The 14,808-nt window shown below is 36.2% G+C and overlaps 1 protein-coding gene across 4 annotated transcripts in view; it reads left to right on the top strand.

The window, feature by feature from the left end:
- The window catches only part of RANBP17 (RAN binding protein 17), a 392,711-nt gene that overhangs the window by 285,000 nt on the left and 92,903 nt on the right, over positions 1-14,808 (top strand). For all 4 annotated transcript variants that reach the window (XR_001830698.2, XM_017547691.2, XM_017547690.2 and 1 more), the window contains 2 exons: positions 6,086-6,189; positions 11,975-12,063. Coding sequence is in view for 3 of the 4 variants with exons in the window: in XM_017547691.2 (XP_017403180.1) it covers positions 6,086-6,189; positions 11,975-12,063 (193 nt within the window). In the remaining variant the exon portion in view is untranslated. The remainder of the gene's footprint in view (positions 1-6,085; positions 6,190-11,974; positions 12,064-14,808) is intronic.

The raw sequence follows: 14,808 nt of genomic DNA, 5'->3' as shown, positions 1-14,808 counted from the left end.
ACAGCAGATGATCTGGGCCTAGACCTGCAAAAGTCACCAGCTCTTCTGAGATCGCCCATTGTTAATGGGTTTTGAATGGATTATTTTCTTCGCCCAGTGCCTGTGTCTTTGCTTATCTCTCCTCTCAGTTTTCCTTAGTTTGGACCAGAGCTTCATGACAGGAGACCTGACCTTTACTGACTATATTTGTTTTGTGTTATTACTGCTGTAACAAATTACCACAAGGTAGTAGCTTAAACAATACTAATGTATTATTTTATAATTCTAGAGGTCAAATGACCAAAACGGGTCTCGGTGAGCTAAAATCAAGATGTCAGCAAGGCTCTAAGGAAGAATCTCTTCCCTTGCCTTTTGCAGCTTCTGGAGACCACCTGCTTTCCTTGGCTCATGACCTCCCTTTCTCCAGTAGCATCAGGCTGAATCCTTTCCATGCTGCCATCTTTGTGGTTCTCTGACTTCTGCTTCTCTCTTCCACTTTTAAGGACCCTGTGATTACATTGAACCTATCTGGATAATCCAGAATACTTTTCTGCTTTAAAGTCAATTGGTTGGCAACCTTAATTTCCCTTTATCACAGAACCTAATATGTTCACAGGTTCTAAGAATTAGACTGGTTATCTTTGAGAGGGTAATTATTCTGTATTCTGCCTGCCATATTGATTTATCACAATTGCCAAAGTGTTTCATACAATACTTATCATACAGTAAATGCACAGTAACTGTTGGCTACCATCATTAACAGTTACCATAGCATTTCTATCGCTTGCTTCTCCTTGCCCATTTTCCCCCCACCTCCCCAGTAATCTAGCTGCTGCTGTTTGCATTCAAATTTAAGGAAATGAAAAAAAAAAAAAAAAAAGGAACTGAGAAGTTTCACTGTTTTGTATACATTTCAGAGGGGGAGCAAACCCAGATTTTTGTTGTTCTTTTAGATTCACATGCCATAAAATTCACTTTTGTAAAGTATATAATTCATTGGTATTTAGTATATTCAGAATATTCATAAAGTTGCGCAGCCATCACCAGATCTACATTTTCATCACCCCCAAAAATCCCTGTACCATTATATAATCACTCCTCTTCCCCCTTTCCCTAAACCCCGGAGACCACTAATCTGTTTTCTACCTCTATGGATTTGCCTATTCTGGGTATTAATATAAATAGAATCATACAGTTTGTGGCCTCCGTGTCTGGCCCCTTTCACTTAGCATGTTTTAAGGCACATTCCTGTTTAGGCATGTATTAACACTTTGTTCCTTTTTGTGGCTGAATAATATTCCATAGTTTGGATGTGCCACATTTTGTTTAGCCATTCATCAGTTGATAAATATTTGAGTTTTTTCTACCTTTGGTTATTATGAAATACTACAGCTGTATTTGCATACAACTTTTTGTGTGGACATGTATTTTCAGTTTTCTTGGGTAAATACCTAGGAGTGAAATTGATAGGACAATGGGCAACTCTAATTGCCTGAGTAACTACTAAACTGTTTTCCACAATGACTACACCATATTACATGAGTTATACCATTTTACATTTCCACCACTGGAGATTTTAGATTGTGCAAAATAATAAATGAAATGTCCTGCAAATAAAATGTCTGCCAGCCAACATACTGAAACAGTTACTATTATATTTTCATGTGATGTCTCTGAAGGAAAAAAAAAAGTTTAGAACTTACAAAATGAATGACTTTCTGCTTAAACATATTCTCAGAGACCCATTGGAAGTGATTCGCTTTGGGTTTTACCAAAAAACTGAGGAACTTATTATTTTTATCTATGCATGACTGAGAACTTACAATGTCATATTGACATTTACTTTTCCTGATGGCATTGAAAATATGAGTCTATGAATTGGCACTTTACCTTCAAATCATATTGGTTTCTGGACCTTTGTCTTATTAAGCTAACAGCTTCAACTATTATTCATAAAATAACCACATATACATTTGAAACACTAAATATATGACTGCATACTTGAATATGAAGTTGTAAGAGAGTGAGCTCATGTTTTCTCCTTTTGCATCAGAAATAGCAAATGATACCTCTATGGGTATCATTTACGTAGATGTAAGTAATACCGATTAGGAAAAATCTTTAATAGTAATGTTGTATAAAGTTGTTTGCATGATATAAACAAAAATGTTCAGTTCTCCAGCTTAGGTGGTACAACATACCATATGCAATAACAGAAACAGCGCTAACTAAAACATAAACATTTCTATAGTATAATGCACCACTGTCTTATATTTGCCTACTTTAAACCCAAGTGATTGTCTAGGAATTCCATTTTCCTCACCAGAACCAAGCTTGCTGATTTTCACTCTCTTCTGACTTCATGCAGCTCCGTATTCAGGATTCAGTGACACTAACATTAGTCCCCATCTCTGATGTCTTCCGCCTTATCAGAGACATGGAAAAGCATGAGCTTGGGAGTAAAGCAGACCTGATTGAGAATCCCGGCTCACTGACATTTACCAGCTGGAGGATGTTGGGCAAGCTACCTAATTCCTTTGAGTCTCTCTGCTCATATGTAAAATGAAGAAAATCATACAACTTCATGAGATTATTCTGACCATTAATGACTTGCAACAATACTTTGAAAATAGTAAGAGCCACATAACTGTTTTTTAAGCAAGTAAAGTACCAAATCCATTGCTTGCATAACCACTCAAGGAATAACAGCTGTTATTCGTCACCCCACAAATATTTCTTGAGTGCCAGACCCCATTCCAGTCACTGGGGATACTCTATGATGGAAATAGACCAAGTTCCTTCCCGAGGAACTTACATCCTAACAGAGAGGATAAACAACAAATGAATAAATATGTCCATGAATAGCCAGTGTAGTCAGTCCAATAAGAAAAGTAAAGCAGGTTATGCGGTTGGAAAGTTATAGGTGGGGGAGGGAAAATTGTGGGTACCATTTTAGATAGACTGGTCAGGGAAGACCTCTCTGAGGAAGTGACGTTTAAGTAGAATTCCTGCTCACATTACTGTGTTTATAGTATTTGCTGCTTGATCTCCCCCTGCACAATTTGGTTGTCTCATGTGCTCCCGGTATCCCTGTTTGCCTTAAAATCTGAATGGAGAAAAAGGTGGAATCAGGAAGTTTTTTGATCTGTAGCTCAGAATATGAAGTTAGGAGTTGAAATGTTAAAACTTGGAATTTGTCTTTGTTCTGAATAAACATGCTTACCTTGGAAAACTTTGTTCCCAAAGGAAGGGCACTGGGCTGGCAATCTTGCAGTTATACTTTTTTTGATTACCATAATCACCTCTCTAAGTCCATGTTAGACTCAAGACAACAATAGTGCTAATGGCTATCATTTATTAAGTACCAGACACTGAGCAAGGGGGGTTATAGATGTTTTGTCATTTACTTAATTCTCACAGCTAACTTTATGAAGTAAATATTATGTCTCTTAATTACAGGTGAGCACACTAAGGCTTTGATGACTGAAGTGACTTTACCCAAAACCAGACAGCTAACAGTAGCAGAGGCAGGATTCAAGCTTAGATAAACTTTTTCCTTTCTCTTTTTTTTTTTTTTAAAGAAATGAGATCTCATTGTGTTGCCCAGGTTGGTCCCAAACTCCTGGGCCCAAGGGATCCCCCTAACCCAGCTCCCGAGTAGCTGGAATTATAGGCGTTCACCACTGCCCTCAGCTAAACTTAGATAAACTTTCTGATTTCAAAGCATCCTTTCTTTCTGGCACCGTTATCTGCCTGCAGTGATAATTACCACTGTTCTCATTAATAATTCCACATTTAGAAAATACTTTATCTTAGAAGAGTAAAATTATATGCCTTAAATATAATGTACATATGTTTTATGTATTTAAAATTTGATGATGTATATTTCAATTATTTATTGTATTATTCTATGTCAGGGGTTAAGAGAATAAAGACGTTCTAAAATTTCACCTTTATTGAGAAGTTACTTTTTATCTAAACACGGCATTTCCCGAATAATGCCAGGCTCCGTTCCATGCTAATAGTATAATACTAGTACAACCACTACTATTTATTGAGCAGCTTCCATTTTCCATGTATTGCAACATTTAATCTTCACAGTAACCCTCAAAGATAAGTATTTTTATGTTTATTTTATAGATGAGGAAACTGAGACTCGGAGTGATGAGTAAAATATCCAAAGTTAAATAATACCCAGTGGAGTCAGACGCCTGGGCCTATTTACTACAGAGCCCTGCATCATATCATTCTCCTTCACTGAGAAACACAAAGATATACAGCCTTCACTCTGTAGAAGCTAATCTGCAGATACTGTCAGTTTAGGCTAGTAGGGCTAATAATTTACATGTACACTTTATAAATTTTATCTCATCTAATCCCCACAGTAACCCAGATCAAATGGTAGTTATGGTATAATGTAGGTGGTATTGTTATTGCTATTCTTAGATATATGCTTAAATATCCACGGTTCAAGGCAGACTGGTATAATAGTTAAAAGCCCAACAAAATGCTATGAGAATCCAAAGGGAGAAGAGAGATAACTTGATTGAGAGTTAGGAAAGCTTAGCTTAGACATTGTGAAAGGTATCATTTCACCTGGGCTTTGAAAAATAACACCTGTATAGGTCTATGTTATCACCAGTTAACAGAGAAGGGTGTATCTAAGAGGAGTAACTTGGCCACATGGCCAGTTGACAGAGAAGAGATTATAATTTGGTCTGCCTTACTCTTCACCCGAGACACTGACCTTCGTTCAGAACAGCATACCAGCAAAGCTTCGTTGGCCTTTGGGTATCTCTTTGTAACAAATCCAAGTCCCTGATTCTGTTTTACTCCTGAAACAATGTGAAATTGAAGGAAAGAGATAAATCACAGAAAATCAGAGTCAGCCAGATCAGCTACTCCTGAAGAGTCACGGGTTCTTGATCCTGACAGGATCTCCGTTTCTTTGTCTGAAAAATGACTATAGGCCAGTTCTTCTCAAACATTCTCAGTCATCTGGAGGGCCTATTAAAACAAAATTGCTGGGACCCACCCTCAGAGTTTCTGATTCAACAAATCTGGGATGGAACCTGGGAATTTATATCTGACAAGTTCAAAAATGATGTTGATGCTGCTGGTCGAGAACCAAACTTTGAGGTCCACGAGTCCCTTCTCTGAGAGCTCATTTCCTCTCTAATACTCTATTTTAAAACTCTACTGATAGCATAGAAATTAGGAGGTCTGAATCCTGTAATTCTGTCTCCAACTAGGCATTCCACCTTAAGCAAGACATTTAACCTTCCTCTGCCTGTTTCTTAGTAAAGTGTAGCTCATAGCTCCCTGTGACTTAGGATGAATGAGTGAATTCAATCTCATTTAAAAAAAAAAAACCCTTTTGAAAAGAATTCTATATAATCAGTTGTGCATAACCATGTGTGAAGTGAAGATTCTGTTTTAACTGAATCCTTGAGGAAACTACGGTCTACCTTTAAAGTAAAAAAATTAGTAGGAAATGTCTCTTTCCTCTCTTCTCTATTTAAAAAAAAAAAGGAAGGAAGCTTAGTGTAAGAAGTGTACCCATGGAGAATGTATTTAAAATCCAAATGACCCATAAGGGACCCCATCCTTTTTGGCAGATAAAAGTTTCCCTGCCATTTATTTAATAAATTAATTAAAAAGAACATAAATAAAAGAGAATAATAACTTAGAGCTATCTGGGCACCTGAGTCTATGAGCCCTTTAGGGCCTTGGCACCCAAAGAGAAGGGGAAAAAAACACCGCATCTCTGAGGCTTTGAAAGTGGCCTTCCTTGAGGCATTAGAGAAGCTCTAGGGGCCCTAGGAGCTAAAGGACTGAGATGCCTGGGGCATGAGTCTGTTAGATCCAATAAAGAACCAGGGAAAAAAAATGGCTGGTAAGTAATTTTGCGATTTCATTTGGTGCAAAAAAGAAGGCAGAACACCAGAATATTCAATGAGCAAAAGTAGAAAATGTAGCATGGATGTGAATGCAGGCTGACCCCTTCTTGGGAATATTTCTAAGCCTAAATGAAGCACGCACTGCTGAGGATAATGTACAATTCTGTGCATTTTAAACCGTAGTGACCTTTTTGTTTCTCTGATAGGCGAAGATGAGGATGAATTTGAGAATTTCATGCTGCCTCTTACAGTTGCTTTTGAAACAGTGTTACAGATATTCAACAACAACTTTAAACAAGAAGACGTAAAGGTGGGTTTGTTTCTAAATATGAGGAATGACAATTTCGTTTTTTCTAGGATATCTAGATCCAAAAAGGGTTTTGCATATCTGTGTGTGCTGTTTGCCTCTTCAGACCTCCTTTCCCAATTGTATGTATTTAAGTTGTAGTTTTATTTAAGCACTTTTCTAATTTCTTATACAAATGGACTTTGAGGTCAGCAAATAGTTTTGGACAGTCAGTTCATGATTAGATGACATAGATTTGTCTCCTGTGGTAGTGACTGTCTTTAATTGAACCTTTCTTGTGGGTACACCACTTTAAACAGCCCCGTTCTCTCATCTGCCCTGCACTGTGTATTTCAATATATCCATATGGAGGAATGCACACACATACACATACTAAAACACTACATCTCTAAATATTTTTTTAAACAAGAATTTATATAAATCAAGACTTTATTAAATGGCTAGGCATATATGTATAAATAGGAACTGGTCTTGAAGTATTGCATTCTTAAACGGAACAAAGTGATTAGGATAACTGATAGCTAAATAAGGTTTTTATGTGCCTGTGGGAGCCATATTAGGATTGATTTGACAAGTCAGTTCAGCTGTGGCAACAGTCATAATATCTAAGACAACATTATGTTTTATTAGTAAAATCCTTAAGTGTAGCAAGCTGTCTGTGACAAAACAGCCCCATATTTTAAGGTGGGGGATGGGAAGCACAAGCTCTGCTAAATAGAAATAGTATCTTCTGAAATTATAATATATTAGGGCAATATTAAATAGACACTGATTATTCTTTTTAACAGACTAATAAATGCACACCAGAGAATGTAGACACCTTTGTTGGTGACAATTGAGTCATATATTTCATAGTTATTTGAAATATGTTGGAAATATTAACCATCTTTTGCATAGCGTCTCTTCACCAAAAAAAAGACAAAAATCAAAAACAAAAACTAGCAGTAAAAAGCCAAATAGAAAAATGATATGGCCTTTGATAATTATCTTTAGGTTATTCTTCTATCAAAAAATAATCAGCCAACTGCCATACCTCTTAACTTAAAAGAATTTTTGAAATTAATGTTCATCAGCATGCTATAGTTATAGAATTTTAAAACCAAAAAAGGATCTTACAGATTTTCTTTGTGTTTATAGTCTTCCTGAAATTCTTCACCAGAGTTTCCACTCAGGTTAGCTGTATCTTACAGATGTCTTCCAAATATTTTCAGTGCCCAACAAAATCTTTGCAGCTTTTAGGTTGCTATTGCTGCCCTTTATCAAAAAGAAGCAGTGAAGTTGAAAAACATCATCTTTATAAAAAGTACGTCTCTCTCATCTGAAGATTTCATTATATTCCAAGACCATTTTTGTTGTAATCCCATCTAGTTTGACAGAAACCATCTTCCTAGAGTCATTTTTAATGGAGTTCCAGTGATATATCCCTAAACCAGCAAGTTCTTAACGACCCTGGAAAGTGACTGCTTGATTACACTTTAACGGTATTTGCAAATAAAATCACAAGTAATTAAGGGGAAATCTCCAGGCTTTTGAGCAAGTTTGATGCATGATAACTGCCTGATTCAGCTTCATCTAGAGTAATGCTGTGTAGGCAACAGCTACTGAGATCAATAGCAACGTAATGATAGTGGCAGAATTAAGTGAGTAACCTGAGAACTGTGCCTCAGAATGCATGCAGCTGCCACGAACCAAGGCCACACAGTGCACTCCGTGCTTCCGTCCTAAATGTTCATCAAAAGACGCCCTGCAGGAAAATGGAGTTAGATGCTCTTTATTGCTGATCGTGTCTCTTGCCACATTTATCAGGGAAATTGGATTAGCAGTTGGCAGCTGCAGGTAGACAAGATTCTGCAGTGATTAAATATGCAGCTTGGCTGCATTTGTTGTGACAGACCTTTAGTAAATTCTACTGTAAGCACCATCTGTCTAATTTGTATAAAGAAAACTTGGTGCTTTAAGCTACCGATAAAAAACTAAATCTGTTGCTTTACCATAAACAAAACTTTTGCACTAAATGCTTTTAAATGTAATTTATTAGGTTAAGGCTATTTTTCTATCAGGATGAATAAATAATACGTGCAAAAGTGCTTTCAGGTACTTCATTTTGCAAGTACTAGAGATAAAAACATTTTGGTTTTGTTCTTCAATAAAGTATTTAGTATTCCAATCCACAGGAGGTGATGCTGTTAAAATATCTCTATGAAAATGCCGCAGGACTGCCAAATTCATTTAATTTGCAACTCTTACCAGGATTTTCTAACTCCCTATTTATAGATATTTTCAAATGCAGATTTCAGGATACACTTAAACATTAAGGACCTGTGTTACCAAATTGAAATAGAGCTGTGAGGGGAGGAAATGCAGCAAAAGTCCTAAATTTATAGCTTTGTTTTCTTACTCATTCTTAATAAAATTGAAGAAAACAATGAAAGTTTGCCTTGGGTTTTTCTCTTCCAAGTAAAGGGGAAAAGGAAGAAATACTCTGACAAATCTTGGCTTTAGAGCATTCTTACAGAATATGTGTTTTCCCCCTATAATTGTATCCATGGTAAAATATAGTCCAGTACTCCCCTGACTCATGCATCATTTTTGATTTGGTCATGACATCATCAGTTTCAAGGAAAATGAATAAAAACTTCCCAGGGAAAGAAGAGCAGTTAAATAGGAACCTACTATCTTTAGTCCTTTCGTAAAAACTCCACAATGTTAAATTATTTAAAATCCTTGATTTTCAGCATGCGCACATTAAAAGTTTTCACACTAAGTGCCAAATGTTGCAAACAGCACTTTAACAGAATGATTTTGCTTTGATCCCTGTAGCAGTTCCTGAATAATTTATCACAGGTTATTGCCTTAATTCTGGAGAGGGATAGAGCAATAAAGGCAGATGAAAACACTCCAGTTGAAACACCTTGGGGCCTGCTCATTCCTCTGACACGGCTCTTTTGTTGGAACTATTTAGAGGTTATTAAGATGTGTCTTCAGAATTAAGAGTATGCTGTAAGGATGAAGACAGCCATCTTAATTCTAAAGACAAAGCACAATGACCCTTCACCTTCTTTTTCTTTGTTGTTATTATATAGTAGAATTATGAGGATAATATTATAGCTGCCCCCAGTAGTGCCACTACAGTAAAGGGTCTGTCAGACTTTCCATTAGAAACCCTGTTTTGGGGGTCAGGGTGGAAGGAGCCTCGTTTCAGCTGCTTCCCAGCCTATTCGTCTCACGCTTGGCACACAGACAACTGTTCACCGTGCAGCAGTCTGAAGAACTCAGCAGTTTCTCCCTAACTATCCAGAGAGGAATCCATAGGGTTAGATCCCTAGACCTATCCCACTCCCCAAAACAGCCTCACTAAACATACAAGAGCCTCCCACTCTTCAGATCAATCTTGTGTTGACCAACTGTAGGAGAAAGGCAACTTTTAAAATAAAACTGTTTGCACTGTTTTAAATGAGATGGTAAACAGTAGCTCCTCCTTTCCTCAAATTCAATAAGATCTCACCTCTCACTCTCAAATTACTTAGCAGGCTGGTTGAGCTCCTAGTTAGCAGCCTTTTCTTTTTCATATCAGGGCTGCATATGTTTTGGCTATTGAGAAAACACTCTCTTTAGTGTTGTTTGTGTAACCATGTCGATTATTACAGTATTCTCTGCTGCTTTGAGATAAAAGATATTGTTTGAGCATAAGAAATCTATTTCTTACTCACATTAACACTGCATTTTTCTGTTCAGTTGAACTCATTTAAAGCATACGTTTAGTTATTATATGCTTTCTCTGTAGTAACATTTTCTAGAATGAAACATTGATATAATTTCATAGCCACATTTTGCCACCTAAAAAAAAAAAAGCCCATAGATTTGAGTTCTATAGACCACTTCAATTAATTTGACAACTTTTAAGGAAGGAAAAAGTTGCGAAAAAATAAAAATTAATCCTTTTGTATAATGAGGATAATCTAAAATATTTTAAGAGCCTTTTGTATTGGACACAAAGAAAGTAAAACTCATGGTTCTTGTTGACTAATTTAGACTTAAATGGTAGAAATCTCATGTGTAAGTGGAAACTTAAAATTATTTGAAGCATAGCCTGAAACCTGGTAAGTGTACCTAATAAAAATAGAACAAAAAACCTAATTTAATAGAAAGACTGCAAAGCTAAGGAGTCAGAATAGAATGGTTTGAAGAAGGCTTCTTTGAAGATGTATTTTGTGCTGGAGACTTCCAGGAATGTGAAAAGCTGAGAAAGAGAGGAACAGGTTCCAGGTGGTTTAAAAAAAAAAAAAAAGGCTACATGAGAAGGCAAAATGCTTAAAAACTAATTGCAGATTACATGAGGGAACTACAAGGAGGCCAGGTGGTTACAGAAAAACGAGAACTGGTGAGAGTTTGAGAAAAAAAAAAAAAAAATGGAGTAAGTCATTTAAAGGAACAGAAACAAAAATTCAGAGTTTTCAGATTCAGAAATTCAGGTAACCATCATTCTCTGAACTGTTAGACAGTATGGAAACTGAATATTCCTATAAATAACATCCAGTTATATTGAGTCACCTCTTAGGCAGAAAGAGTGGAGAGGATGAGAAATTCCAGATACTTCTGAGAGTTAAACTATTATTTACTACTTTGAAATTGAATTAAATCAGCCATTAAGATTTGGGTCAGGATTCGCTGTTTGCTTAATAATAATTTAAACTCCTTCATAAAGTGGTTTTCATTTATTACCAAAGTGTGAGAAAAGAGAAAATCTGGTAGAAAAAAAAAGTTCAGAGACCATTTCTAGCTGAGTATTTGCAATGAAACAGTATCTTCAGAAGTCACAGTTATATATCTCAATTATCCCACCCCCTTGTTTTGTAATTATGTTTATTTGTGCTCTTTGTTCTGACATTCTAGCATCTGTTCATGGGTTTTCTTTTTCTCTTCCCAAGCATCAACCTAAGGACAGCTTAATTAAGAGTCCGGAGTATAAGTCAGATCTCTTCCATTCAAGAGTCAAGTTTTTGGTTTTTTTCTCTAAAACTAAATACTTGCGGAACATTTACTGTGTATCAGTCTCTGCTAGGCATTTCACATACATTTATTAAATTTATTTGTCACAGTGCTTCTGTGAGAAATGTGTTATTAGCCCCTTTTATAGATGACAAAAGTGAGCCTGATAAATTGTCTTGCCTGAAGTCTTAAAGCTGGGATTCAAATTCAAGTCTTGGGACATCAAATATAGAACTTGTTTTCTTACATCTTCCTCGCGTGGGGAATGTGACTGCCATTCTGCGTGTATCAAAGTACCAGTAGGTCACTTGGCCAGTTTTATTTTGTCCTAAAGTTATTAAAGATATTCATTAGGAATTTTTAAATGTCAGTGCCTTTCTAGGATAGACTCTAAATTATGTTGTAGAGGCGATTGCATACAAGCCGATGTCTAAGATTTACTGTTATTAAATGATATCTAGACCCTATACATATCTGTTTTGTGTAATTATCAATCCTTATCTCTTTTTTTTTCTGATTTGGCTTTATTCAGAAACAAAGTATATTAAGAATCTAAATGCTTAGCTATGCTACTGAAATTATGACTTAGCTAAATTTGTAAGAAGCAAAGTGGAGTTGATCAGCAGATTTGATGGTCTGTTTGTTTAGAGAGCCTGTGATTTTCTGTAGAAAGAGGTCTGAACGAGACATTTTAGCTAATGAATCAAAATCAGATATGTGGTCATTATTGCCTGATTATTACTCCATCTGCTCTGCGCTAACGTGAAAATCAATTACTGTGTCTCTTTCCCACTGACAGCGTATGTTGATCGGGCTGGCAAGAGATCTTCGAGGGATTGCCTTTGCACTGAACACAAAGACCAGCTACACCATGCTGTTTGACTGGATGTATCCTTATTACACTGTGACAATACCAGCTCTGTGCACAGAGGGATGCCAGGCCCCTCGCTTTCGTTTAATAGTATGGCACAGTAGGGAAGAGGAAACAAAGCTAAATGAACTAATGTGTAATCAGCTAAAAATTACAGCACAGTGGCAGCAGTACAGATAACTGAGCACAGTATTTGGAGACCCAGCTCAGAGAGGTCACTTTTTCCGTGCAGTTAAATATTGATACTTAAAAATGACTTCCCCCAAATGATTGTTTATGTTGGAGTTGAAGGGATGATGTGGCTAACATCTTTAGGGATCAATGAATCCTACCATTTGGCATTTTTGAGGGGAGATTTGCATCTCCATCTCAATTAGCAAAGCTGGGAAGATCATTTTATCTCTTCCAGGCCTAACTCATCATGCCACAGTTTTTCATTATCATGAAAATAGTTAATGGACATAAAAAGGGGGAAATAGTCAAGATTTGTCATTTGGTGTAAAATTTGAATTTACCTTTGCCAAGGGTTAGTACAGACAGAAAAAAAAAAAAAACATCCCCCACAGAAATGCCTTATCATGTAAGAGTCAAAAGAGCATGGACTTTGGTGATAGACAGACGAGGCTTAAAATCCCAGCTCTTCATTTACTGTGTTGTGAACCTTGGCAAGTCACTTCACCTGTGTGAGTCTTGGTTTTCTCATTTGAAAACAGATATAATTCAGTATCATGGCTTATTGTACCGATTAAAATAGGTAAAGTGTACTCTGTATAATGTCTGACACATTTTTGGTAGTTGTAAGTGGCCATTAATATTGTTCTAATAGTATTGTATGACTTACCTTTGATCCCAACAGGAAGTGGTATTGTATACAAGTCATATATGCGTTATTATGATTTTATGTCTTTTATACATGAAACCATCAGAGCATATGAAAAAATTATATAATCTCAAAGCTAATTTACTTTTTAATCTAAACTGTTTCTCAGTTGCTTTGTTTAAACCTTTCTTAGCAAACTTTCCTGTAAATTAAATTGCAATAGAAACTTCTTGAAAGCAACTTTCAACTACTGTGCCACAGTCGTGGCCAAAAATATAACTAACAGGGGATGTAGGCATGTTTTAGGGAGAACTCTACATATTATAAAAATTTTTAAACATTTATTTACCCAGAGAAGGGTTACAGCTTTTTATGTAATTGAGTAATCATGTACATGCTTCACATCAATATATAATATGTATAGAGATTATAAATTTCAACATGGAAAGTCTTAAAATTCTCTTAATGATGACAGTTAAACTGGAATTATATAGGACCCATTTATTTCTGCCTTTTGTAAAATTTTTAAGAGATAAGGACTCGTATGTTGCTCAGGCTAGACTCAAACTCCTGGGCTCAAGCGATCCTCCCACCTCAGCCTCTCGACTAGCTGGGGCTGTGGGACTGCAGGTGAGCTCCACTGCACCCAGCTTGACTCTTTTCTTTCTCTAAACATAAATAGCAACTCTCAAAATCAAAATTTTCATTATTTGAAAAATAATAAAAGTCTACTTTGGGCACTGTAATATCGATGGTGATCTTGAAACCAGCTCACAACTCTAGGCTATCTAGTGATTAACATTTCATGCTTTTCTCTTCAACAGTTTCAACCAAGAGTCAAGGTCAGAAACCTTCCCCTCACTGTCAAAAAAGAACTACCTGCCGTAATTAATACTGCCCAATATTTAGAGAAGATACTATAATTTACATTTTTAATTGTTTTCCATTTTCTTATTTAGCCCCTTTGAGGGTGGGAGGGATCCTTTCTGAAATGAAACTTTTGTCCAGCAGATGGCAGAAAATAGCAAACGGAAAATCTTGAGACTTAATGTTTTGTTTTGAACTGGAAACCTTTGTCTCCTCCATTTGACCATAGATGTTGAAGTTATCAGGGTCGGGGCGGAGAGAAGTGTCAGTTATGCCGGAAGCTGTGTTAGATTGCCAAATGGGGTGGTTTGGTACTGGCGTTGCTTATAATAATTGAGTTTCAGTAGCAAATCAGCTTCCTTGGGAAAAGGCCAAGGGCTTTTCATAATTGTATTGACAACAAAATGAATATGATAAATGGTGTTCATTCAGTTGAGACAAGATTTATAGTTTTCCTTTGGGCAAGGGATGAAGAGCAAATATTTATAATAATAGTAAAATTTGTTTAAAAGTTATATTATTTGATAATTCAAAAAGCTTTATTAAAATATTTTGAAATACTTTAAGCAGTTTCAGGTGATAAAGTACGGATTCTTTCCAAAGTATTCAAGTAATGCAAAAATGAATAAGTATGATTTTTTAAATGCCATGGATATGAAAGTCATTTATTCTTCCTGAAATATTGATATGTCAAACCGTCAGTGATGATTTCCACATTACTGCTGGGGAAAGTTTATTTGCCTTTTATCCACATAAATGTGTGTTCTTTAATTTGTTATACAATCCTTAGCATGCAGAAGAAACATCCTGTAAGAGCACATGTCATCTTAAAGTCAAAATGCATTTTATTTATGGCGATTATTTGATAAAATGCTATTTTAGTGGTTAGCTATTTAATTCAAAAACATTTCTATAAACACTGACTGCATTAACTGCTACACAAACTACATTGCTTTTCACTCTGTCCTTCCAAAACTAAATTGCCTGAAACTACACAGCAACCATCTTGATAAATGGTTTCCAGGGCTGGAGAATTGAAGGAGGATCACTGACTGACTTCTTTGTCCCTGTGATG

The sequence above is a fragment of the Cebus imitator genome, unplaced genomic scaffold, assembly GCF_001604975.1.
Source record: "Cebus imitator isolate Cc_AM_T3 unplaced genomic scaffold, Cebus_imitator-1.0 Scaffold200, whole genome shotgun sequence".
Lineage (NCBI taxonomy): Eukaryota > Metazoa > Chordata > Mammalia > Primates > Cebidae > Cebus > Cebus imitator.
This window is presented reverse-complemented; position numbering and strand designations above follow the sequence as displayed.